Source organism: Sebastes umbrosus, chromosome 9 (assembly GCF_015220745.1).
Source record: "Sebastes umbrosus isolate fSebUmb1 chromosome 9, fSebUmb1.pri, whole genome shotgun sequence".
NCBI classification, from domain to species: Eukaryota; Metazoa; Chordata; class Actinopteri; order Perciformes; family Sebastidae; genus Sebastes; species Sebastes umbrosus.
The window spans coordinates 22,487,657-22,514,861 of record NC_051277.1 but is presented as its reverse complement, the minus strand read 5'-3'; the positions used below and the strand labels follow the sequence as shown (position 1 = coordinate 22,514,861).

Below are 27,205 nucleotides of genomic sequence, written 5' to 3'. Positions count from 1 at the left end.
TGTCGTTAACAGACATTCCAGCAAAGTTGACTGAACATGACATTTTGTGTGTTTAGATATCCTGCGTTTAACTTTGAACTGCTGATATGTATGAAATAATAGTAGTGTAGTCACACAATGACATTTTAAGTACTTTTTTCACTCTGGATTTGGAAATGTTTTCTTTTTGAGACATGAGGTGATGACAAGGATAATATAAAAAAAAAATGAAATGTGAGGCAAAGTTTTAGAAATGTACATTGTGTTTTGAGATTTTGTGACTATTTCATGCCGTCCTTGAAAGAATAAAATACAAGATGAATACAAATTAGGGCTGAACAATTTTGAGAAAATATCTAATTGCGAATATTGTTGACTGATTTCACAATTGCGATATTAAAGGGAATGATTGTTATTGTTATTTTCATTTTCATTGGTGCACTTCTGTTCCTGGAGCTGCCCGTTATGTGGAGGATGTTTTTATCCTCATAACTGTCATCTCCTGTGAAAACCCTGTCCTCATGCACCTCTAACTTCCTGTGTCTTCTTTTTTCCAGCTGATTGCGGGTGGGAAGGCAGCTGAGGCTGGTGTCGGGGTGGGAGACTGGGTGGTGTCCATCAGTGAGGCCAATGCAGAAGAGATGACCCATGTGGAGGCACAAAACAAGATCAGAGCAGCAACAGCCTCCCTCACCCTCACCCTCAGCAAGTAAGTCACATTGCAGGGCATTATGAAACAAAAAAACTCCATGATCACCCTTAATTTTCAAACCCAGCAGCATAAAGCACCACATGTATCCTCCTTCATTCTTTAGAGAGATGAAATACCATAATGTCCCTGAAATTTGCAGTGGTTGCAAAATACATTGTGTGATGATACCTTTAATACCACATTCCATAATTGTATTTCTCATAAGGCCTAGTTTTAGAATGGACTTGGACTTGAATTTCATTTACTCATAAGTCACAACCCCATCAGTAAATGCTGCCAAAAAAGTAATTATTTCCGCTATGGAGGTTATGTTTTCATTTCATCCTTTGTCTATTACAGTAGTTGGCAGGATATTCAGAGTCAGACAACTTTGTTTATCTCAACGAGGGCAATTCATTTGCAGCTTTATCCAGTCCGTACACACAGCTTCAAAACTCACACGCAAGGCATATGTCAGTCAGAGGCGAGAGACACAATACATGGACCAGTATAATAGGATATTTTTAAAAACTGATGAACAGAGTTCAGTGGATTTTGATCAAAAGTTAGTCCGTGTACCAAAAAACAAAAACAAAGTTTGTTTTGTTACAGATATCACTGCCATGTAGTGATTTATAAAGCATGTTATGCTTTTGCTCATTAATCCTGAACTGTGAGGCTTAGAAGAAAAAATATTTTCCTGGATCATTGGTGCAACCTGTATCTTTGCATCAACGTGTGCCCAATTCCACCAATATAGATTTCAGATTTTTGCAAACTGCTTTTTATTACTCCTTCTACAAATCATATACAATCACAGAATTGGCACTGTGCAAAGCATATTCAGGTGATCTATATTTAGGTTCTGATATTTATTTACATGCTGTTTTCCTACAAATGTTTGCCAAAGTCTTGCTGGCATGGTCTAGTTGAAACAAACTGCCAAATTATTGAATGCATTGTGTAATTATAACCACATTCATAAGACTGGTGCAGAGCGTTCCTGCAAAATATGCATGATGCAGTTTTAATGATAATAATAACTTGGATTTATATAGCGCCTTTCAAGAAACCCAAGGACGCTTTAACATAGGCATAAATAAATACAACAAAAGGAACATAGTAGCTAGAGGCCACAGGCCTTGGTGAAGAGGTGGGTTTTTAGAAGTCTTTTGAAACTGTCCAGAGATGGTGCGTTTCGGAGCTCTATGGGGAGAGAGTTCCAGTCACACTGAAAGCTCTGTCCCCAAAAGTTCGCAAGTTTTGCCAGTTAAACTTTGTACAAAATGCATATTTCCAGGATTTAGGTATTTTCCAAAATTCATCATCATCCATCAATATGTATTTTGATGTTGATTCAAATCTAGGTGCAAGTTAAAGCCTCTCAACATGACCATTTATTAAAGAAACAAGAGGATTGTGTGGTGTTGGAGGTACATGCTCTCTGAATTCTTTCTATCTTGGTATTACAGTAATGTTCTGTCCTTATCATTTCAAAGAAGTAAGAGCAGGGGTTAGTAGTCTGCACTTAGCGGCAGATATGCATGCCAAATGCTGTCAGGCGGATACACTGGCCTTTGTTTGGTTGAAATAAACCATTTTCAGAGGAGCCACGGGTATCTTACATAATGCCTCAGCTTTCTAATGAAATTAGAGAAACTCTTTCTTCAGATTAAAGCACTTTGTTATTAAAATGTGAGCCAGAAAAATCTTTTTTTTTATTATTTTGATTGAATAATTTTAATTAGCTCATGATAACCCACAAAATGGTAACACTCGTACCTGTTCACATAACTCCTGCCAGAAATTCCTGAGTGATGAAGTATCTCTGTAGAGTACAAGCCAAATGTTTCATCAAGAGCTTAATTATGAGAAAAAGATTTTCCTCCTCCCAAAAAAAGCCTTGCTGCTGTCATGGGACTACTTATGAGTATCACGAAATCAAAAAGTAAAGAGGTTGTGATCCCAGCTGCAACGCCGCTATTTTCACATCTAGTTCATTTTGTTGTTGCCTGCCAAGAGACCCGGCTGTTTCTAAGTTTCTGAGTTTGTTGAGAGTCAGAACGGCCTCGGGGCATCTACAGTAAATTACTTTCCAGAAGAAAACAGCCAGAACATTGAACTAATAGTTTTAGATGTAGAGATCATGGTGGATATACGTAATGCTAGGGATGTCCTGAGTACCAGTTTTTTGGTCTCCGGCGCTTCGGTATTAATCAACAGCGAATATTCAAAGCTTCGGCCGTGTGTGCAGCGAGCTCCTCCGGTCACTTGACTGCCGTGTCCAGAGAGATCACCGCCACAGCATTTCCTCTCCTCATCCCTCTGTGTGCGCGAGTGTAGTCAGAACTCAAAGTTTGCGGGCTCTCTCCCCCTAAATAGTGGCGTTTTGAGGCTGATGTGTCCGTGCATTACACACCGTCTGCCCAGCTGCAAGCCTGTGCAGCTGGATTTCAATGTGGATCCTGGAGATCCATATTAATATCAGGTGTAAATGTAATCAGGTTTAATGAGATCTAGATACAATCTGGATAAGATTTTAATGCCAGGTGTAAAGGGGGTCATTAACCTCAATATAGAGACATGATGTGCACTGCTAAATAAAGGAGCAAAGATTATGCTAGTCTATTAGATTAGTTTAGTTTGAATAGAATAGCTTGAGTAAGGTGAGAAGAGAAACTAATGGAGGAAAGATGAATCAGAAGAGATGGAGACTCGAGGGCAGATCTTTGAGGTGGTTAGTAAGATGTCAAGGCTTTTGTAGTCTTACTACTACTGCAATCTTGCATGTAGTGTACTAAATATTGCAGCAGGTTATTATTATGCCCAGAGATAACAAGAGTTACTGTATCTGGTAGAGATATTATTATAAAAGAGCATGCTCTTTGCTATCAAAGAGCTGCAATTCCTGTTTTCCATACAGCCAACAAGACACATTGCTGATGTTGCATACATTTTTTTTTTCCTGCAGAAAAAGGTCACACGCTACACTTCAACCCACTAAATACCTTAAAAGGAGTGTGTGTGTGAGGGAGGGAGAGAGAGAGAGGGAGAGCAGTAGAGTCATGGGTGGGGTTTTTCAGAGTGTGAAAGAAAATGAAAAGGAGAATTAGAAAAGAGACGGTGAGAATCTAGTTGGCTTTTTGTGGTGGGTAAAGATCACGAAACATGACGTCATGCTCTCTGTAGAGGGATGGATCAGTTGTCATACTTGAGCCAGATGTGCCCCCCCCCCTGTCTAACAGAGGTTCAGATCTCAAACCTGGACTTGATTAATGACACCTTTTTATTAAGATGTAGCACATGAACATATTTTGAACCTCGGATGAGACGATTCTATGAACCTCGCTTCCTTGTTTTGCTATGTTAAAAAACCTGAAAATGAATTATGTAAACGTATTTCAAATGTCCTTAGAACATATTGTGATGAACAAATCATCTTTTGTGTGTAATCATAGCACAATTCATTACACTGAAATTTTGCTGTAGTTATTTCCCGGTAGGTTAGAGAATTTCTTTTTCTTGTGACGGAAGATGAACTCGGGCTGTCGATGTGTTGAGGGGTATTGCATACCAAATCCCACTGTGGCTTTATGCGTGAAATATTATATCCAAAACGGAACATCAATGGCAGAAAATATTGTTACTAAAACACAAGTCTAATGAGAACATTTTTCTTCTGTTACCTTTATCTCACAGGGAGTGCTGTAATGTTTTGATAGGCCTATGATGTTTACTTAACATCAGCATACTTTCCGTGATCAGTGGTTCGCCTCCTCTATTTCTCATCTCCATGTGGAGTCCAGCTATTGTAAACATCTCACATTTTTCCACTCTGCGACTCCCCAGTCTCCTCTCTTCGTCTCGCACTCTCCTATTGTTATTATATTGTAAGACAAGCAAATATTGTTTTCCTGAAACACTTCTCATAGAAGAGCTATTGCCAGTTTTATTTATCCGTATCTTGGCTGCCATCCACCGTTTGTTTCATGTCAAGAGCGGAGGACAGCTGCACGCTGATGAGATATGGACTATTGTTTAGTTTAGTGCCTCATTTTGCTCAACACCGATGATCATTTGGTGTATTATTTATGGGGAAGGTTTAGGCTTTATCCAGAGCTTTTTTTATAGGGAGTGGAATCAAAAAAATATGGGCAATAGATTTGCAGCTTCAAAGAAAGGAGATCATGTAGCACAGGGAAACACTGGGTCCATATTTCAATGTTCACTGTCAGGGATTGGCTTAGCGTGTTGTGGTTGGAGTCTGTCGGGGATGTGTGCAAACTTCATTACAGTATCATGGGATTTTTTTTTGTTTTTGTGGATAATTTTCTGACTAACATTCCCTTGAAAGCCCAACACGCATCATTTAAGATAAGCGACCTATGAAATGAGGCAGGAAATGATCTCATAGTGCGCATATTCGGTTTCAGCACGGGTCAAAGTCGGTCCAAGCAAACAAACTTATTCCCTGAAACCGGTGACTTAATCATCTCCACATTTGTTCATTTAAGTTTGCCAAAAACAAAAATAGAGTACACAGCGTCCGTTATAGACATTCCCTATATCCCTGCTCTCAAGTGTGACTCATCAAATTGTGGGTTAAGACGAGCTGAAGCACTATGAATGTCACATTGATTTGTCTCTCCAGAAGTGTTAACACGCACAGACATGTCGGTATGCCTTCCCTTCGCTCCTCGCTCTCTCTATCTATACAGCCCTGTTGTCTTCCTGTCTTTAACATTGCTCTATTAAGTGGTTGAGCAGGCAATGACATGAGTGGTTATTCATTTCTCATTGTCACAGGAAGCGCTGTCCATTGTTTTGTGTGAAGGACTGTAGCCTGAAACAATGTGTGGCTGCAGGGCTGGTTAATTCTTGCTCACCTCTCTTGTAGCTTTGTGTAGCATGCAAACATTAGGTTGTGGTTTTGTTATTTTAGGAGCAGCCAGCAGCGATGTAAAGCTGGGTGCCTCCATGTTTAATGTGTAAAGAAAAATTTAATGAAGCGTCTGCTCCAGTCGGCAAACGCTCCGCAGTAATGTGAATCCTGGGATTAGAGTTGAGAAGTGAACTACACTGTGACATGATTGTGCACTATTCTGACCTGGGCGGGTGAATCTGCGGACAGTCCGAGACTGTGTGAAATGTAGCGATGTTCTGGTGTTTATAAATGCCACCGCAGAGAAACCAGCAGCGTTTTTACAACCTGGTTCTTTTCTCCCATCATTTCTATCGCTTCCACCGTTTTTGCTGATTAGGTTAATTGTTGAGATATGGGGTGTAAGGGGACTCTGCTTGAGACGGCACCGCAGTGGAGTCCATGGTGCATTACAAACACAAGCAATATGAGCAAACAAGTCCAGTTTAACCCAATTATCTAAACCACTGGTTCCCAACCTGGGGGCCCTGACCCCCGTTAGGGGTCACCAAAACTTCATGGGGGGTCGTGAGGTCTTCTTGATTTAAAAAAAATAATAATATAGAGTTGACCTTTATCTCAGGATTTCATTCATTTCTGTGAAGAAAACTAAATGAAATTGCTATTTTTAAAGTTTGGATTATTATTTAAGATATAAACTTAAAAAATCGATCACAGGATGAGGGCACGGTGAAGACAACCTGAGCACAAGCTATATTCACAGAGCCTTCCCTCTCTGCGAAACAGCCTCGTCCTGCATTAGAAAAGTACAATGTTAAAACAACCAAAGAGCTGATAGACAAGTAGCCAAGTGTCAGGGAGAAGAAAACTGTGATTTTGTAAAAAAAAAGAAAAAAAGAAGCCTATTAAGTATGAATGATTGTTAAAAAAAATACATAAATACAGACAGAGAATTGTATTAAAAGTTCCTAAAAAAATAACAGGAAAACTCCTCTCTGAGTATTCACAGGAAATAATCTGCTCAAAGTTCATCCATATCACTTGTTTTACACAAACTTCCTGCAGTTATTACGTTCATTATTTGGGTTAATTGTACAGTTTATCAGTTGTTCTGTATTGTTATTGTTATGCATTGAATACAATATGAAATATTCAGGAGTCATCAGTTTACGCAATGATAGAAAAGAGGGTCCCTTAATGAAAAAGGTTGGGAACCACTCATCTAAACCACATGTTAAGATATGAAAACAAAAGCGAAGCTACAACCAAACTGTAAACATCCTGAATCCAACAGTAGATCTTGCAGGCCTACTTCTTGGTTCAGTCGTAGATGTGTGCTCATGTAGTTTTATGATGCATTGGATAATTGTAATGGGACACTTTGAATGCATTCTCTTTTTCTTCTGGCATCTGTGAGTGGTTTAGGTAAGTGGGTTAAACTGGGCCTGTTTTAAAACCCGTCTGATCACTTGTTTGCAATACCCCTTGTAAAATGGTCTCAAACAGAGCTGCTATTTAAGCTATTAAGCTTGTAGTTAACATTGTGTCTCAACTAATGGAAGGATGGGCCTAAAAGTTATAACTGAAGTCACTCTGTAAGCCTCTTACCATGTTATGTGTGATTCCAGCTATTAGTCTTTATAAATATGAGGTTGATATTGGTATCCGTGTAACCACTCATTTATTATAGATTTTGTCATTGTAATTTAAATTTAGTAAAATGCGTAATATAAGAAAAACATCCTTGTAGTTTTGTTTCAAAGTGTTGTAGTATTAGCTGTCATGAGCTTTTTTTCCATTTGAATGACGTACTCGTAAATTATTCAGTTTATATTAGGGCTGTTAATCTATTGAAATGTTTAATGGCAATTCATTGCATTATTAGCCATAGTTAATTGCGATGAATCGCAAATTAATCACTTGTTTTTTATCTATCTACATTTAGTATAACAATATGCTCAAATCATAACATGGCAAACTCAAGCCCAACAGGCAACAACAGCTGTCAGTGTGTCAGTGTGCTGACTTGACTATGACTTGCCCCAAACTGCATGTGATTATCATAAAGTGGGCATGTTCATCACAGTGTTCAGTATTGTAACTTTAAATTTGTGAAAGTCAGTTTTCTTATATGTACTTATAACTCTCCCTGTCTCTTTTTCTTTCTTCTTCTCTTCTTTTCCCAGAGCTTTCAAAGCGGGTGGAGAGCAGAAGGTAAGACTATATTAGTGTGAGGCATTGAGCGCACCTCTGTATCAACACTTGGATGCTTTGGCATGGTCTGCTGCTGGACTACAGTGACACTGATTGAATTTGAAACTTCCTTTAATCGTTGCTCACAATTGGCCTCAACAGTGTGTTATGTCACTTTGTGTTTAAATTCATCGGACTCACCCGAGTCACCTGCCAAGCTCTCACTGAGTCCATGCACTGTGCATTAGCGAAGCATCACTGAGTCGCTAAATGAGTTGTTTGCTGAATGTGTGTGTGAGTGTTGTGAATATTGCTTTTTGGATTATTTTGTGATGCCTTGCACAATCCCTGTAGCCAGAGGAACACTACTGATGCATTTAGTTTCACTGTCAAACCTCTTGAGAGCTACTTGGCCAACTGATTACAGTGTGAATGGTACTATGGTGTCATGAACTGCTTTGTGCTGCACTGCACGCTGTTTTTTAGTAAAGCAGCGGGAACATAATGGTTTTCACAAAGTCAATGCTCCATTTTTAGAGGTGTTCTTTTGCTGTCCACGCATAATGCTCAGTGAGAAATCTCATTAGTGAGACATGTCAGTCAAATATGACAATTTCTCACTTTGGGCATTTTCCCCTTTTTAGCAGCAGAAGCAGATTACTCTGGCCAGTCTGTGGCAGACTGCCAACACAAATAGAATGGCTGTGTTCACACTTCTTAAGCACTTCTTCCGTGCACAGACAAAAAAGCCTGCAGGCTTTGACAGAGCTGCTCCTTCAGCCCGGAGTAATAATTTGCAAGGAAAAAAATATTGGGCTGCGCTGGAAGCTTTCTTAATATAAAGCTCGGGATTGTGCAACAGCAGAAGGAACTCTCACTGTGTGTCAAAAGAAATGTCTAATCGCATGTTGTGTGCAATGCTGCATTGTCTCCCTCTCCCCCACACCCCTCGCAGGACTCGCTTACTCCGGCTTCTTTTCAGCCAAAGTACTCCTTTGCCCCCAGCACAACCATTAACAAGATGGCGAGGCCATTTACAGCAGGTGGTGGTAGTGCCAACTCAGGACCTGCTATTAAACCTGTGGCCTACTCTCCTAAACTTAACACCCCGAGCTCACAGGGCCGTGCCAGTATGCAGCAGCCACAGAATGGGTAGGTGGATAAATAAACTCTATTCCCCTTGGAACCACAACGTGACTAATGTGGTTTTAATGGTATTTCTGATGTCTCATTATTCTGGTTTTACACTAGAGAGAAAATTACCCCTACGGGATTTCCAAACTTAAGGATTTACTTCAGTATGTTGCCAAAATGACGTTGCATATTTTCAAAAACATTTCAGAAAAGATCAACATAAGAAATGTATGCTGCTGAGATCTACTTAATGACTCCACTGTCTGCCAATAATGTAACACACAAGATAGCATATGAGGACTTTTGTATGAACTCAGACACCAGCAGTTATAAGCTGCCATTAAACACTCACCAGCCACTTTATTAGGTACAAGGTGTACCTAATAAAGTGGCTGGTGCTAGTACCAGGTGGTCTTCTGCTGCTGTAGCCCATCTGCTTCAAGGTTCGACGTGTTGTGCGTTCAGAGATGGTATTCTGCATACCTTGGTTGTAACGAGTGGTTATTTGAGTTACTGTTGCCTTTCTATCATCTCGAACCACTCTGCCCATTCTCCTCTGACCTCTGTCATCACAACAAGGCATTTTCGTCCACACAACTGCCGCTCACTGGATATTTTCTCTTTTTCGGACCATTCTCTGTAAACCCTAGAGATGGTTGTGCGTGAAAATCCCAGTAGATCAGCAGTTTTTGAAATATTCGGACCAGCCCGTCTGGCACCAACAACCATGCCATGTTCAAAGTCACTTAAATCCCCTTTCTTCCCCATCCTGATGCTCGGTTTGAACTTCAGCAAGTCGTCTTCACCACGTCTAGATGCCTAAATGCATTGAGTTGCTGCCATGTGATTGGCTGATTAGCTATTTGTGTTAACAAGCAATTGAACAGGTGTGCCTAATAAAGTGGCCGGTGAGTGTAGATTGTATCATGATGGACTCTCGCCATAGAATAATTTTTCCGAGAAAAGGAGGAGGTTGTCGTCAAACGTTTTGGCAAAACCGACTCAAATGATCTTGTTGGTCTTTATCATACAGATGAACGCTTTGTTAGCAGAGCAGGACATATTTAGCTGACAATTGAAGTTGGCTTCCTCCAGCTCAAAGACCTCTACAGTGGAATTTATCGGATGACAAAAAGTGTTTAATAGAGAATAGTGAAGGATGTGTCAATATAATCAGTCACAGTTTCATAGCCCTGTAAAAACAGTTTTGTTTTTTCATCTGGTTGTGTTTTGGCCACTTTAGAAGTTCTGATCTATTTCTGTACCAATAGATCTGTTTCTTTCCATTATACCCTTTTTGTTCTTATCATCCTCACTATATGTGTGAGTGTGAGAGTTACTATAAAATAAGACTTTTTTTAAGCTTCCAGGAATGTATAATTTCTTGCAAAACAATCCGCCTTTTCAAACTGATTTGCTATTTCAGCAGATGAGTTATTGACCGACTGTGAGTCTTACTTGTATCTTGCTTCTCCAGTCTGTAATGTGCTGGAAAGAAATGGATTTTCAAGTCCAGTATTTCTCAGCTTTTTAGAAGCTGTTGTCATGGCACTCGCTTTTCTCTTTGTAAAACATCACGTCAGTCAGAAGTCATACCTCCAATAATACATTTAATCACATATCTCCGTTTACATTTGGCTTAAAAATATTTTACTCTGGCGGTGATGTCACTGGCAACTTCCTCTACTTTTGGAATTTTATTTTTAAACATATTCCAGGATTCTCTCTGGATTTACTTTAATTACAGGCCATACAGCTAGTTATTTGTCACATCACAGTAGTACTGATGGAAAGCCTTGATCGTGGTGCATCTTTTTGCTATTTTATGCCTCCGTGCCGGCGACAGGTTTTAGGCCCATCCATCTGTCCGTAAGTACGTAGGCCATATCTCAGGAACGCCTGGAGGGAATTTCTTCAAATTTGGCACAAATGTCCACTTGGACTCCAGGATGAAGTGATTAGATTTTGGTGGTAAAAAGTCAATGTGACCTCACAAAACACATTTTTGGCTAGGGGTGTGAGAAAATATTGAGTGTCACGATATTGCGTTTTGTGATACTGTATCGATTCTCAAAAACACTATAGATATTTTTTTATTATTAAAAGTTTACATACAAGATTTTTATTTAATAATTAACATTCTAGTTCTCAATAATTCTAGTTAATGTATTAAATAATTTTTTTGGGCCACGTTAAAGCTGCTAAACCAACTTTAAGATGGAGCCCTTCTCATATGTTGTCCCTCAAGTAAAAATTCAATCTGTTGTGTTGGAAAGTGAATCTTCAGTCTCTTCTTTTAAAACCACATTGATCAATTTTAGCTTCTGATCTTTTGATTGTAAATTATTGAAAAAACAGTAAGTAAGTTGGTGTCAGGACTGATTGTTTTGAAGCTCTTGTAATGCTGCTATCATCTCTGTTTTGTCATAAAAATGAAATTACAGCTCCCAGGAGCAAACTCTTGCTGCTATAATCACAGAAAATAAATCAGAATCATAAGTCCGAACCCTCCAGCTTTTATTTTACCAGTTTTCAGATTTTACAAGGAGTCCAGGAATGGATCAACATGTATTTAAAATGATCCTGGACGTGGCAGAATGGCATGAAATGGTTTTCAAGGAAGGGCCAGTCTGGTTCCTATAATTTGGGTCATGGAAGTGGCAGCCTGGTCTGACTGCAGCCATTGGTGAGATGTGGCCCGTTGGCTATATTTAGTCTCACTCCTCAATTCAGTTCTCAGCAGCTTTTACTGCCCTGGTGCTCGAGTATTTAAGCAGCCATACTTGCTTACTCTCAAGAGGGCTCACATGGTTGTGAAGTTTCTCTGCAGATGGTCGAAAACCCATTCCCTCTGGCCATTTCTGAGGAGAATAGAGCCTAATTATAACTGTCAGCCCTCTTTTGATGAAGACATTGTTGGATTTATCCAGACAGTAAACCGTTCGATGCACGTCTTATGTGTTTAGTCTAGTCGTATTGAAACAGGTTTTGTGTGATGTTGTTTGGACAGAGCGTACCCTGACATCATGATGCGTCACCGCTGTGGCATTTATTGTTGTTGATGGGTTTCAGAGCACAAGAAGAAATAGAATAACTGCGATGGCACAGGAATCAAATGAAGGTTTTCTTTTTGGCAAACTCTGCAGCTATTTACATAACTCTATAAAGCATTTGTGCACATGGGTGAGAGGAGTGTTGGGCAAAGGTTTTGTGCCAAATCCAATGAGTCATTTTGGGTCAGGGTGACAATAGATGATCTGACAGACAAACAAGGCCGTCTTTCTATCACAGAGCCTGTTAACAATAACCGCATGTCTCGTGGCACCTCCTGCATGTTTTCTGCATCGTGCAGCATTTTTTGGTCTTTTGTTTAGTACAACCTTACATCAACATGTTGTGGTTTCCCTGCTGTTTAACTCAAAGCTGACCTTTCTTACTGTTTTCCCCTTTCCTCGTAACGCCGCAGATGGAAACTCTCGAGAAGTTAGTACATTTCTTTTTTCTTTAACCGTCCAGACAGAAATGATGTTTGCTTGTTTACCTTTCTAAATTACCATTCACACTCTCCATAATTCCCATCCTTTACAGTAGTTCCCCACCTTTTTGTCTTGTGACCAGTCTTTGTGTGCTTGCAGACCTCTCACTGGTTGCATATGATTACTGGTTCTGAGCAATTGTGATTAAAAAAAAAATGTATAATTTTTTTTTTATATTTCAATAATTTAGCTTAAAGGGGAACTACGCCCATTTTCAAAATTGATACATGTTCTTCCTATGGTGTAAGACGATCCAAAAAATATTCGTAAACATGAACAACTCTCTCCCAAATCCAAAAACTAGAGTGCTAAAACTCAAACTTGTGATGTCACAGGATATAAAGTGTGGATCCATAGACAATGAATGGGGAGAGATGTTGTAGCAACTGAGAGCAACCAGGAGAATGTTCTGAGTATATGGGAACTTTCTCTTTCACACTGCACAAGAATAAAGCTCATTTGAGTATAAAAAGGAAAACAACACAAAATCAGTCTCCCATTCATTGTCTATGGAGCAGCTCCAGACTTTATACCCGATGACATCACAAGTTTGAGACTTACTTCTCTGGTTTGTGGCTTTTAGAGAGAGTAGCTCATGTTCGCAAATATTGATTGAACTTTACTAGACCATGAAAATAACATATTGGAATTATTAATTTAGGTGGTGTTCCCCTTTTTAAAATCATCCAATAATTTACAAGAAAAGGGCAAAGATTTGAGGGAAGTTTAAAAACATAAACATATCTTGAAACTTAGGTTTATAACTCCAGGTTGGGAACCACTGCTTTACTACAATCCATGCAACTATTCCCTAGTAATTCACCCATTAAACTGAATCGTTTACCATCTCACTCTTTTATATAGTTATCTATTATTATATAGTTTTAAGTTGAAATCAGGACAAAACTAGAAACATCTGTTTATTCGTCAAAATCTCTTACTATTTATTAATGTCCCCTCTATCGTCTGTCTTTCCTCTTTTAACTTGATTCAATCTGTCCTTATTTGATCTTTGGTCTATTCTACAGGGGCGAAGCGTCTTTCTATGGTGATGTTTCCCAAGAGTCCAAGTAAGGGACCGCTGCATGCAGGCTGGTTTGTCAGCTTATTAGGTTAATATGGCCAGGCTACATATGACAAGAGAGAGGGGCGGATGCTCTTAGATACAGTTTACAGAACAGAGATGCACCAGACAAAGCCAGTTCATCAGTAACAATTCATCTTTCCTCCTCCTACTTGCTTCTTGATGAATGCATGCAGCAGTTGACCTGCAACCCTCTTGAAACAAACATGTTGGAAATGAAAAGCCTTTTTTTTGTGCTGCTTCTTGAGTTGTCTATCAAAATAAAAGCTTAAATACGTAGTAAAACGTTTCCACAAACTAGGCCAGGCTACTCTATTCTCCCGTAGCTTCTAACGACGGGTTATAAATACGATCTCTAATGCGGTAATGTCCATTTATGAGCGTCTCCAGTGTGCCCATGAGAAATCTTAGTAATGGATATCCATTAACTGGCTTATTGCGTGACCGTGATGCTGAGCAGTAAGTCTTTGCATGATCTGCTCAGGGTGTCCTCTATTTTCAAGGTCACCTGATTAGCCGGGGTTGGTGTGAGTGGGTTTGTCCCTAGATGGGATTGTGTTAACCGCGCCTGCCGTGTGCTGCTGGTGGGTGTGTGTGCAGGTACGGCCTCCGGATGGACAACCTGCCCTGTTTTATCCCCAACGACCGCAGCAAGAAGAGGCTGATCCAGGACACCGAGGACTGGCAGCCCCGCACCGGCACCACTCAGTCCCGCTCCTTCCGCATCCTGGCCCAGCTCACAGGCACCGACTTCAGTAAGTCGGGGGACTGGGCCTGGCATGCTCAGGAGAGTGATAGGTTAGGGGTGGGCTTCTCTGGTAGTCAAGATGACGTGTAGGTGAAGGGCCTGTGACTGAACAGTTGATCTGATGTGATCCGATCATAGTGGGCTATCTGTGAGAGTGACAGCAGAATGAGTGACACAGGAGAGGTAGATAACGGGTGTCCATTTTTCAGCTGTGGAGGAGAGGCCTCACCTGTCAGGAGGCTGCTGTCTTCAATGACACAGATTTTTCTCATGACTGTAACCAGTCTGATAAATGATGATGTGCATGTTTGTCACAACAGAGGCTGTGTAAGAACAGCACCATTTAATGTATACTTAAGGTGTTTGGGTTGGCGAGTGATTTGTCTGTGAAAAGCGCCTTCTTTATAAGTAAGGCATGCTAATGTGCGTCTCTCCTGGATCTCTCAGTGCAGGACCCAGATGATGAAATCCTGAAGAGGTCCAGGTAAAAACTTGAGTGGTCGTTGATTTGGACACGTGTCGGCCTCCTCGGTCACATGTGTTTGTGCATTCGTGTGTGGAAGCTTCAGTTTGGCAACTATTTTTTAAATTTTTTTTTAAATTAACTCAACTTTTAAACCTACCTTATTGGAGTTTCGCTGCTTTAAATACTAATGTGTGGTTTGACGTGTACATCTTTTGTATTATTAGAACATTAATCTGCTTCATGGCGTAATTTTCTATTAAGTAATTGTTAAACATTGGGGAAATACGTTTTTGTTCGTATTCTTGCTGTGAGAAAGATGGGAAGATTGATACCATCCTCATGTCCGTTATCTTAGCTTAGCATAAAGTCTGGAAACTGTCCGAAAGGTAACAAAATCCAACCACCAATGGACTATTTCTCAGCCAAGCGAATTAATTTCCTGGAGACGTTGCCAGACAAACCAGCAGGGACTCATGGGAAGTGACCAGTGTCCAGTTAAGATGCAGTACGACCATGGATGTAAAAAGAGAACTGGATACAGCGTTGGAGGCGGGCTCCCGTTCATTCCTATGAGAGTTGCTCAGTGGCGAATGAAGCCAAAATGGCTCGACTGCCGAGTGATAAAGTACCCGGATCATCTGGCGATCTTCCGCATCCATTGAGCCCATAGAGGCGGCGCAGTAGCGTTTCCTTTAACTCCGCCTCCCAGCCCTCGGTCCAGCCGCGGTCTGAGACTCATTCACATGAACGGAGGAAGGAAAATAACTCTGGATTTGGCAATTAGTGCATTTTACAACTTTTAGGACCTAATGATTTAAATAAAGGCTATTCAAGTGTTCATACCGGGAAGTTGATTTACCACAAAAAACATTATCTGCTGATTTACAGGCGTCTCTTTCCCAATGTAAGTCTATGGGAAAAAGTGTTTTTGGGCCCAATGGCATCACGCGATGGACACGGAAGTTTCAGTACCACAATGTGTTGTTTTTACACTTAGATTTTTGTATGGTTAAAGGGACTGTTTGTAACGTTTTAAGCGTATAAATATACCGGGTCGGGACACAAGCGCGCTCGCGTGTGGCCGGAGTCACTGCTCCGCTGCCTGTTTGCCTTCACTCATACAGCGCGCGTTCTCGCGAGCTGCAGCTCCTCCAGACCAACAGAGGTTTTCCGTGTCTTGTGAAGTGACGAGGCTCCGCAGAGAGAAACGTTGTCGTCTCGTTACCGACCGCCGGTGTCTCCCTGCGGGCGCGCTCGGAGACGGTAACGTTTCTCTCTGCGGAGCCCCGTCACCGACCCGCTTTTGCTGGAGCAGGAAAAGCCAACACTAGCATCAGCAGTGATTCATGGAGAGACCTTCGTCTGGTCAGCTAACATTACTGCCAAGCAGGTGAAATATAGAGTGATATTGTGGTTTTAGCTGACGTGTGTCGCCTCACTGTTTTGAGTGATGCTCGTTCATGTCTATTTAGAGCGAGCAAAAGCGCGAGCCCGACGCTGACTTTCGTTGTTTTAACGGCCACAGGTGTCGCTGTTAACAAGCATTTCTGAAAGTTACAAATAGTCCCTTTAAATAAACAAGATGTAACAGGTTAATTATTCAGCTTTAGAGATGCTGGTAGGTAGATTTAGTTACTTCTGACAGAGCCAGGCTATCTGTTTCCAGTCTTTGCACTAAGCTAAGCTGCTGGCTGTAGTTTTATATTTAACACACACATATGAGAGTCAATCTTCTCATCTAACTCTTGGCAAGAAGGTGAATAAGCATATCTTCCAAAATGTGAAACTAATCCTTCACTTTGATATTTGCCTTCCAGACGTATCATATCCTTTTTCTGTCTTTGGTGTCTGACCTGTTTTACTTCTCTGCTACTTTTTCACCTTTTATGCACTTTTAACTCCACTATCTGCTCTCTCATGCTCTTTTTAAAATTCATTCTCTCCCCCCCACAATCTATTTCCTTTCCCCGTCTATCTCTGTTTCATATCTCTGTTGCTTGCGGTCAGGGAAAAGTTCCTCACTGAGATTCAGAGTCCCCGCTATGCCCGTCTGAGGGATTGGCACCACGACAGGTCCGCTCGCGCCCTCAATATCAAATCCTGAGCGACATCACAGACGCCATGGGATGCAGAGCCCAGCCAGAGCCTGCTAGCGATAGCTACACCGCAACGACTACGTGACAAAGACGACGAAGATAGCCGACCCGATCCAATGGCAGTTGACAAATTCACCTTTGGGATACAGATGGGGGTGAAAAAAGAAGTTTTGGGGGGAAAAAAAAGAAAAGCAAACCAGAAATAGATGAAACATAGCGTAGATGACAAAGCCAAAGTGGAACCTTGCATACTGAGCCTAAGTGTAAGATCTCCCTCCGAATCTCTGACTTGATGATTGTTGACATCACTGTGGACCACTGAGCTGTAGCCCTGTTTTCCATTTCACCCTGCGTTACTTGGTGGGAAGGTGGGAAGGGGGGTCTCAGCAGTGGGAAGCGCCTTTCTGTTCGTTCTTCTTCTTTGATTGTGAAGTTCAGACCCTCCTTTGATCTCTGTCTGTCTCTCCCTCTCTCTCTCTCTCTCTCCCTCTTTCTATCTCTCTCTGCCTGTTTCCATTTATTGAGTTCTTCATCCTTTAGAGTTTTCATTTGTGATCCCCTCATCTCATAGGCTTCTTTAACCATTAAGAAAAGAAAAGGAAGATAAATCTGTACTTTTGTTTTTTTCTGCTGTCATCAAAAAATATAAAACATCTGAAAAAAAGCAGCTCTTGCTTCTCTGTCCTTTTCTTCTGTGTTTCCTTTCCTCTTGTTTATTCAGTATTCAAGCTTAGAAGGATAAATCTCTTGATAGTCAACTATTCTCTTTTTTTTAGCTGAGTCACCACAATTTCTTTATTTACCTAGTGTACTGAACTTAGATGAAACTGTATAAGCATGGGTTTCCTCCGTATGTCGTGCAGATCTTAATTAATGGCGTGCCTTCTCAAAGATCGGGGTTCAAGGTTTTTTTATTACCTCGCTGAAAAAAGCTGAGCAGTCAGGCATAAATACAACAAATGTGCATATACACATGAAGTAATACACAACCATAAAGTTCAGAGGGGCAAAGTGAGGAATTGCAGCCTTTTAGTTTTCGATAAACGTATTTAAAACCTAGAAAAAGACTAAAAAAACACTCATAGTTAGAGTTAAGCGCAGTAATTGCTGCAGTACAGTGGCCTTATTATAGCAGACAAGAAAGATCTAATGGCATGTTGTACACAGATGTAAAATGACTTTTCATCAGTACCAGTGTTTTGATGGTTAGGCACCATGTATCACCCTGATTTAGATGTATAAAAAATAACTTTTAGGAAAAAAAGAAAACTGGAAACTATTCAAAAACGTGTCTGCTGACAAGGTACAAATGCACTTTTGCCTTTTTAGCTGGCCAGGAGAAAAATGTGGGATGGTTGAGGTCAGAGCTGCAACAATGAATCGATTAGAGCTCAACTAAATTAATTGCCACTTATTTTTATAATTATTATATTATTATTTGATTAATCGGTTTGAGTAATTATTTTTTTTTAAAGAAAAGTAGTCTTAATTCTCAGCTTCCTGCTTCTTAAATGTGAATATTTTCTGGTTTCTTTACTCCTCTGTGACAGTAAGCTGAATATTTTTGAGTTGTGGACAAAACAAGACATTTGAGGACGTCATCTTGGGCTCTGGGAAACACTGATCGACATTTTTCACAATTTTCTGACGTTTTAAAGACCAAACAACTAATCGAGTAGTGGAGAAAATAATCAACAGATTAATCGAAAATTAAAATAAGCATTAGTTGCAGCCCTAGTTGAGGTGAAACTGCTTCATGGTTTGTGATAGAAACATGAATGAGAAGTGCTCTGTCTTACATAGTTTGAAGACATAATTCATTTTACAGCAACAGGAAACTATAGTTATTGCTTTTTTAAAGAAATAAGTAAGTTACATTAAAAAAGGGAGAAGAAAAAAATTTCAAACAGAGAAAACTGAAAATGTAAATTAAGGTTAGGCTATAAGTTTGTCATTGGTAATTAAATTATACCTGGTAGTATTATCAAATATATAATTATTAAATAAGTGACTATATAAAGTGACTAAAACTAAAGACGGCCTCATAGCACACTCAAACAAAGACTATTAACCATGCCACATGTAATAAAAAACAACTATAGCATCTATACATTAATTACAAAATTGTAGTATTATTGACATATGTCTTGTTAAATAAGGGATGACAGAAAGCTTGTTGCATACATTAAAAGCAGTACCTCTAGAGTAGAAAAGTAGTACCTCTCTCAGACGTGTGCCACATTTTTCCCGTTGTCACATTCAGGTTCTTGCAGAGCTGCATCACTTCCAGCTCCACACTGTGGAGGGTGACACATGTCAGTGGCTTCTTGCTCCATCTAAAATCAAAATCCTGCTCCTTTCTCTGCCGGATTTTGAGCTGCCAACAAACTCCTACTTTCCTCATTGCTCAGGTTGATGCATCCCACAGGAGAGGAAGCTAAAAAAAAAACAACCCAGGTGAATGTGAAATCAGAGGTGTAAAGAGCAAAACAGGAAATGTCAAGGAAATGTTCCATGGGAATATTGGGGGTGCAGCATGTCCAAAACTCTGCACAGTCTGTGATGCAGGAATTGTGCGCCTGCATCATTGTGAGCAGGAGGGAGAGGAGGAGGAGGAATTTGAAAGCAGTGAAAATGTCAAGAAAACATGATCCAGGCCGCTCCAGGTGGGAATAAGCAGCTGTAGAGGATGTACTCCAATTTGCACCTGCAACCTTCAACAGAGTGAGGTGCAGCCAAACAAACCTCTCGAAGGTGTTGGAGAAGTCAACGCCACTGGCCTGTTGTCATGTCGGGCAGCACAACGAGGGAGTGTAGTCGGGACTGCGTGTTGACCGGGATGTGTTTTTGTGAGTTGTTCGGTGGGTCCCAGAAGGCAAGCTTGCCGGCGTGCGGGGTGAAGGGCAGCTGACCCAGGGTTTGTGTGTTAAACAGGTTGAAACAGGTTCGTTCTGTCCTTTGTTTGACCCGGCCGCCAGAGATCCTTCTCATCCAGCCTTCCTCTCACTCTGTTCGGTTGTAGTTTCTTTCCAAAAATCTCCTGGTAGGGAGGCGGGTGGGTCTTAGCATCCTTAATTTAGAAAGATTTAACTTCCTCTCTGTCACCAGCCCTGCAAGCCATCTTCTTGCTATTGCGAAGGGATTTAATGTCCTTTATTATTCAGAGTATGTTGTTGGGAAATAGCAGTCTGTTTTTTTTATTCTTCTTCTTGCTAGATGGCTCCCAGCTGTAAGTCTGAAACTTCTCCTGCCTCTGTAGCTTCTTGAGTTGAGTTGTTTGGCTACATGAGGAGTATAATTGATAGGCAGACTTAACCTGATGCAGGCGATGCTATAGATCAAGGCCGTTGCAGGGTAATTCACTTCACATTTTCTTTTCTCTTTGCAAATGAGAAATGATTTCATCATCTTTCATTAGTGTATTGTGGATGGAACAGTTGATGATGTAAACATGACGGATGCCAGAGGCGGTGTTATATATTTTTTTCCCAAGATAAGACGTCTCCAGAGCTCACTGTCTTGGCTCAGAAGTTGTTTTCCCTTCTCAGTCATGGTTTGAAGATTTTCTGAATCTGGTGACGCTTGCTGCGGGTAACAGAAGTTTTGAAATGTAGAAACGACTCTTTATTTCAACACTTCTGCACACGCAGGCTTGAAGCGAAACTCGTCTGCATCCAAAATCTGACGGCAATAACGTGTCTGAGTTTCTCATTCTCTAACTCTGCCCCTGAGAGTGACGTCAATCAATCGGAGACGTTCGGGTTTCTGATTGCTCTCATTAGGAGCGGTGGCTCTTGAGCCATTTTTGATGCAGAGCTGTAATGTCTTTACCGAATGCACACCACGGTATCTGTTGTCTCCGCATTGATCATTTGAATTACCTGATTGATTTTGTCTCACAAAGGTTTGTGTTATCATGTAAAAATGGCCTGCAAATCAATTCCAATCCTATCACAGTGTATTTTCTTTAACATTCACCTGAATCTACACCCAGAGTGTCTTGCCTCAACAGGTGAGCTAATCCTGTTGATACTGATTTAATGATTCACACAGAAGGTAATCTGTGACACAACGTAATGGAGACAGCCATGGCGGCTGATATCCAAACATGACGTTCCTCTGAGTAGTAGTCATGGTTACTGAGGTGTGTGTGTGTGCGTGCCTTTTCTAATTAGTCATTTTTTCTCCCCACAGCCTTGAGCCAACTCCCTCACCTGCCAAGGCCCAGGCAGCAGATAAACCAGATGGTGAGTTTCTGCTCCCGCTGATGCGTATAAAGAACCCCAGCAGCAACCAGTGGAGATTGTGCTAATAGATTCTTATTAAGTGTCAATACATGAGCATCAACAGCAACAATGTGACACGCAAAACCGTTACATCTGGAGGGTGGGGGGGGGCGTGTATATTACATAAAGGTGTCTCCCTCCCATTGTGAAATTATTCAAAGTCACAGCCAAGTTGCTTTAATTCCAAAACAAATCTTTTCCTTCTGGCCCAGGCTCCAAGACCGCAGCTGCAGCAGCACGCAGTTCAGGTCCTTCCTCTCGACCACCGTGGGTCACCGACCCCAATTTCGCCGACCGCTTTCGCCCAGACAAGACCAGCACCGTCGTGACCCAGCACCAGCAGCCGGTGCAGCCGACGCCCATGCAGAACCGCAGCTCCATCATGCAGGCGGCGCAGCAGGCGCCCGAAGACAGCGGGAGGACCCCGGTATGCGGTGCCTGCAACAAAATCATAAGGTGAGACCGCACTGACACATCACAACGGTGACAGTTTGATTCATTTCACCAGCGGAATAAAATACCCTCAATGTTTGCTCCTTTTCAAAGTCCTGTTAGAGAAATGACACCTCATTTAACACAGTTGATATACGCAATGACAGATTGTATGTCTGCAGCAAATTTAGTCAGTCAGCATAATTAACACAGTTTGGAGACACTTTTTATCGCTGGAGACAAGCATTATGCTGACTTTGAAATAATTTAAATCTCATTTCACACATTTTTATAGATAACAGAGAAACCTTAGTTTGTATTCCGGTCACTATTGCAAGAAAACAGAACGGTTTCTCAACAAGTGAAGGTACAAAGTTCCCCAGAAGAACTAAAAAAAGCAGGTCACATTTCACAAAGGGGACCTTTTTTCTGTGTCATGTTGGTCATGTGCTGACATTTCCATTAGAGCTGTCCTTGTTTTCCCTCTTAAAGTGCAAAGTGATGTAGCAGATTTCAATGAAGCCTCTGATGTGCTGTTAAAGTGCATGTGTGTTTGTGTGTGTTTTCCAGGGGTCGGTACCTGGTGGCGCTGGGGCGTTCTTGGCACCCGGAGGAGTTTACGTGTTCGCAGTGTAAGGTGGTCCTGGAAGAGGGAGGCTTCTTCGAGGAGAGAGGGTCCGTCTACTGTACCAAATGCCACGATAACCGATACGCTCCGAACTGCTCCAAGTGCAAAAAGAAGATCACAGGGGTAAGAAGTGCACCACAGTGTTGAGCAAAATCAAAGCACAAACAAGAAACATGAAAGGATTTCAGACATCATACTCTTGAAAAGGCCCGCTGTTTCAAATTTCTTTGTACAAGGATATATGGATGCGGAACAACCTTTTTCTCGTTTTTATTAGGAGATCATGCACGCCCTGAAGATGACCTACCATGTTGAGTGTTTCAAGTGTGCAGCCTGCAAGACTGCCATCAGGAACCAAGCCTTTTACATGGAGGAGGGCGAACCCTACTGTGAGAAAGGTAAGAACTTGAACTGTTGCCGTACTCCCTAACTCCTAACTCCTGATAGTTCCTTATATGACAATTAAAAATAATTACAAAAATTATATAAAACAGTCTTAAAAGAAATAATAGAGAGTTTATTTTTTGGGAATGTTGGGACAAAGCATTTAAAGACTTTAGTGTATTAAGGATTGATTCCAATTTTGACACACATTCATACTTTATTTGCACCCAGATCTGCTACTTTCACGCTTTGTGTTAATGATACCAGCGATACCATCTGTGGTGTAAAGCACAGGGCAAGATGTGCTACTAAAATTAAATTGAGTTTGTTATGTTAATGCATGTCCACCGTTGCTTTACAATGTCTGATGCTTAGAATCAGTCCATTTGAACTGTCCTTTCCAAACTCCCTGTCAAATAAACAATAACTTCACTGTATGTTTAGTTTGATGCCATTTCTCTCATTCAGACACAATAATCCAATTTTCCCCTGTCACACAGTATTGAGGCTTCATAAAAGAGATGAAGGAATCTCCATGGTGAAAAATCCTCTGTTTGAAACAAAGGGAAACATGAGATTAATGTAGTTTCAAGGGGAGAATTGAAGAATAAACTTGGTTGAAACCGCAGCAGTAACCACCATGGCTGAACAAACCGTGACAGCCCAGTTTTAATAAAAATATTTAACTCTAAAAATGTATTTATTAAAGTTGAGATTAAGTAAAAAAAAATGCATTTTTAACCCTTTTTCATTTATTTGTATTTTCATATCCAAATCCAATCATCTTTTCTTCCTGTAAAACAAAATAAGACATGTGCTTGCATAAGCTAATACCAACCAGTTTAAACCAATAATATCATGACATCATCCATCAATCAATCTGCAACTTTTAATGACAAGGGAGGTGTGTGTGTGTGCTGTATCTCCGTATGGCACTACATTCTAAGCTCGCCCACTTTTTATCAGTCCAAACAAATGTGAAGGATTTAATTTAGATCCCTCTTGGAACTGTATACCGCTCAAATACTCCGTTTCACTGGGGAATACTCACCGTACAGAAGCTAAAGACGCTTTAACTTCTGTTTCACTAGGACTTTAAAAGCGAGCAGAAAGTATGAAACACTAGCAAAAGAAAAAAGAAATTATGCTCAAAATCCTCAGTGTCCAGATTGATTAGTTCCAGTGCCAACTGAGAACATCTCAACCCATGTAAGACCCCCTGTAACTTAACACACGGATCAAGCCTTGCGTGTTTATCGTAAATCTGCACTGGGGAACTAAGTACATGAATGAGAACGGAGGGAGAAAACTGACACCCCGCCACGCTGCATTAAGTTTGTGATCGAGCTTATTTGATGAAAGATGTCATATCCTCTTACTTTAAATGGATGTCGTAGCTAAGCACAGTGTGGTTCAGTGTAAATAACAGTAGCTGGGGGTACAAAAACAGAAAACTGCAGCCACTGGGTGATTCACAGGTCTCGCTGAGTGCATTTTCTGATAAAGTTGTTTCTTTTCGTCCCCTCTCCGGTTTTGCTTGAATAATTTTCATATTTTTTTTCCCCCATCAAGCTATTTGTAAAACATTGCATTGTTGTATTATCGCTGTGGGGTTTGGCATGAACCTACATCATGAATATTTTGGCAACGTCCCGCAGTCAATCATAAAGTGTGATGTTTTCATCTGCTATAATCTATTTATCTCCAGTTTACTTTATACATTTCCTCTATTGGATTTTATGAATGGTGTGTGCTCTTCTATTATGTTGTAAATGATTTAGCGAGGCGGCGTGCGTCTCGCTCACTACTGAGGCTGTGACGTGGATCGCCGCTTTATCCGAGGCGAAGCCCAAACCTGAGTACTCATACTCTGAATAATGCCTTTAGCTCTGATAAGCATTCTGCTGCCTCAGCATCTTTCAAGGATTGTGCAGCCCTCACCCACTCACTCTTGTGAAGCAGCATTATAACCTGACACTTTCCCCAGAGTCCTTGTGATGAAAGAGACTGGCAAATCCAGTTAAGTATCTGGAGCAATTTCCCCTCATCCTAATCCCTCCCTTACACTCTGGAAAGGCACTAATGTACAGTGGGTGGACAAAATAACACGGACGGCCAAGTATCAAATGCCCAATGAGGAGAAGAGTCAACATTTGGCTTCAAAACAGCTTCATCCATCTTTATTGCTGTCATTCAAGTCCTCAAGTGTGTATGTGTGTGGTGGGATATTAAGACTCCTCTTCAAGAGGAAAAGCCTCCAGTTCTTTTTTAAAAGATGAAAGCGAGGTGGAAACCTATTTCACACTCCAGAACCTCCTATAAAGGTTAAGTGTTTACATATGGTGATTGTGGAGGCCGTGCAGGATGCTTGACCTGATCTTGACGATGATAAAAGCTCTTTTTGAATTTGTCTTAATTATTTTATTCTGATCTCGCATAACACCACCTCTCCTCCTCCCCCCCTTCACCTTTCTCACTCCAGACTATGAGAAGATGTTTGGCACCAAATGCCACGGCTGTGACTTTAAGATTGATGCCGGCGATCGGTTTCTGGAGGCCTTGGGCTACAGCTGGCACGATACGTGCTTCGTCTGTGCTGTAAGTCATTTTGATTGATATGGCTCCCTGTGGGGCTCTCTTTGCCCCATCTCTTCTGGCTGTCCCAGCACAATGCCACCTGAAAAATCGGCCTCCATCTCTGGACCTCTCTCTCTCTCTCTCTTTCACCCTGTCACCTACAGTCTATCACTCTCTCCATCTTTCTCTCATTCTGTGAAGAAAACTGAAAGTAAATGCAGTCAAGTAAATAATATGCGCCTGCTCTGGCCAGTAGAAAACAGTGTTAAGGTCTGATATCTACTCTGCCCTGGTTTCCCAATATGTCTCTGTCTGACTGTCTACTTTCATCTTTAAAGCTCTGCCAAATCAACCTGGAGGGGAAGACGTTCTACTCGAAGAAGGATAAGCCCCTGTGCAAAGGCCATGCCTTTGCTCCAGTGTGAGAGAGCGAGCTTCATCTTCAGAGAAAGTAACCCTTCTCTCTCTCCTACCCTACTCCGCCCTCCGGCACACTCAAACACATTCTACACCTCTTCTTTACCAACCACACACCTAGTCACACTCCGTCTATTTTCTACCCTACAGACTTTGTTTTTCTATATTTGAGGCTCACTGGTAGCTTCACATACTGTTACTTTACTGTGCTAATAGGACAGTTCACATGTGTTACTGCCTGTAATACCAAATGCTGTGTTGTTTAACTGGAAGTAGTCAAGGAATTGTTTCATGTCATCACTAACTTGTTGACTTTTAAGTCATTTTGTAGATCACACATTAAAAGGTGCAGCTGCAGCTCACCTAGATTTAATCGTAGTTGTTAGCGAGGAATTCTCACGACTCTTACTAATCTCATCCTTGTTCAGTCTGAAGTGAGATCAAGTCAGTATCTTCCAAGTTGAAGGAGTCATTTGGCTTTTAATAATCTCACATATTGCAGTAATGATCTGCCTCTACTCCTGTACTAAGTGTAGAGAAGTGGTGGCCCCATTCAGGACCCTGGCCCACTCACTGACTCTTATTGCAGAGCCTATTAACGTAATGGGGGTCCATTCAAGCACAAAAGGGGGTGTCCTATTTCTGCTTGACTGGACCCCTGCACCGCTCCACAGAAGCACTAACTGCAGTACGTGCTCCGATTTACCGGAGCCAAAGGGAGAAGTAAAGTAGTTAATAACTGTAATTTTGAGTCATGTAATAATCCTCTATTGCTCCAATTTTAATAGTCACACTCTCACATGTGGGTGACAAAAAGAAAGTGATATTCTTGTTTTAAATGTTTCTCTCCCTCCCAGTCGTTTGGAACTATCATCATTTATTAGACATTTTAATTCGAAGAAAAAAAAAAAAAACCTCAGAGGTGATTTTGTCCCTCATGTTACTATGATATTGTGATTATTCCTTAGAGTACTTTCAAGTCATGGTTTAATTTGTATTTATATTGCTTCAGAATGGGCCTGTAAGTGTTGTTTTTATAGCTGTTGGAAGTTTCCAAATAAAATGATTTAGTAATGCCCAGCGCTGGGGCAGAACACTGCGCTGAACCCATCTGTACGATTCTCTATTGCCTGATGTTTTATCTGCTCTCACCAACACCTGCTCCCTAACAAGACCACAATGGACTTTCAAATGTTTTCTCTCTGTTTTGTGGTGAGTACAAGTGCCCTTTTTTTTTTTTGCTCCCAGCCTCACTTTAGAGGATAAATTTACTTTGGTTACTAATTTGAAAAAGAATAAAAACAATGAGGGAGAAGAAAAATGATAATGCAACTAATGATAATCAGTCATAAGGATAGTAAATTAATTAAAAATAAATAATAGTAATAATAATGTTTTTTTTAAAGGAGCGAATAAGCCGTTCCCCTTGACAACATATAAACAAACGGGTAACAGAAAAGCACTTAAGAGTGCACAAGGACACATGTACTGTATCTAAGCAGACAAACAATAACTAAAGAAAAGAAAGGAAAAAAAAACAACGAGCCGACAGACATAGAACAGAGACACTAAAAATGTTTTTATTTTTTCCTTATGTAACTGTGTATAATGGGTAAGAGGGGGGGTTGTAATGTATAGATGATAGTAAGTGGGGTAGATGACAGTAGTAACG

General features: G+C 40.9%; 1 protein-coding gene across 1 annotated transcript in view; it reads left to right on the top strand.

Moving 5' to 3' along the window:
* The window catches only part of pdlim7 (PDZ and LIM domain 7), a 37,695-nt gene extending 11,067 nt beyond the window's left edge, over positions 1 to 26,628 (top strand). Inside the window, 14 exon segments of the mRNA XM_037781153.1 lie at positions 537 to 688; positions 8,866 to 8,875; positions 9,247 to 9,267; positions 14,100 to 14,128; positions 14,130 to 14,254; positions 14,695 to 14,732; positions 19,073 to 19,124; positions 20,026 to 20,038; positions 21,004 to 21,056; positions 21,308 to 21,551; positions 22,098 to 22,278; positions 22,433 to 22,553; positions 25,022 to 25,137; positions 25,455 to 26,628. Coding sequence (XP_037637081.1) covers positions 537 to 688; positions 8,866 to 8,875; positions 9,247 to 9,267; positions 14,100 to 14,128; positions 14,130 to 14,254; positions 14,695 to 14,732; positions 19,073 to 19,124; positions 20,026 to 20,038; positions 21,004 to 21,056; positions 21,308 to 21,551; positions 22,098 to 22,278; positions 22,433 to 22,553; positions 25,022 to 25,137; positions 25,455 to 25,541 — 1,242 coding nt within the window. The 3' untranslated portion in view covers positions 25,542 to 26,628.
* Positions 26,629 to 27,205: the final 577 nt, after the last annotated feature.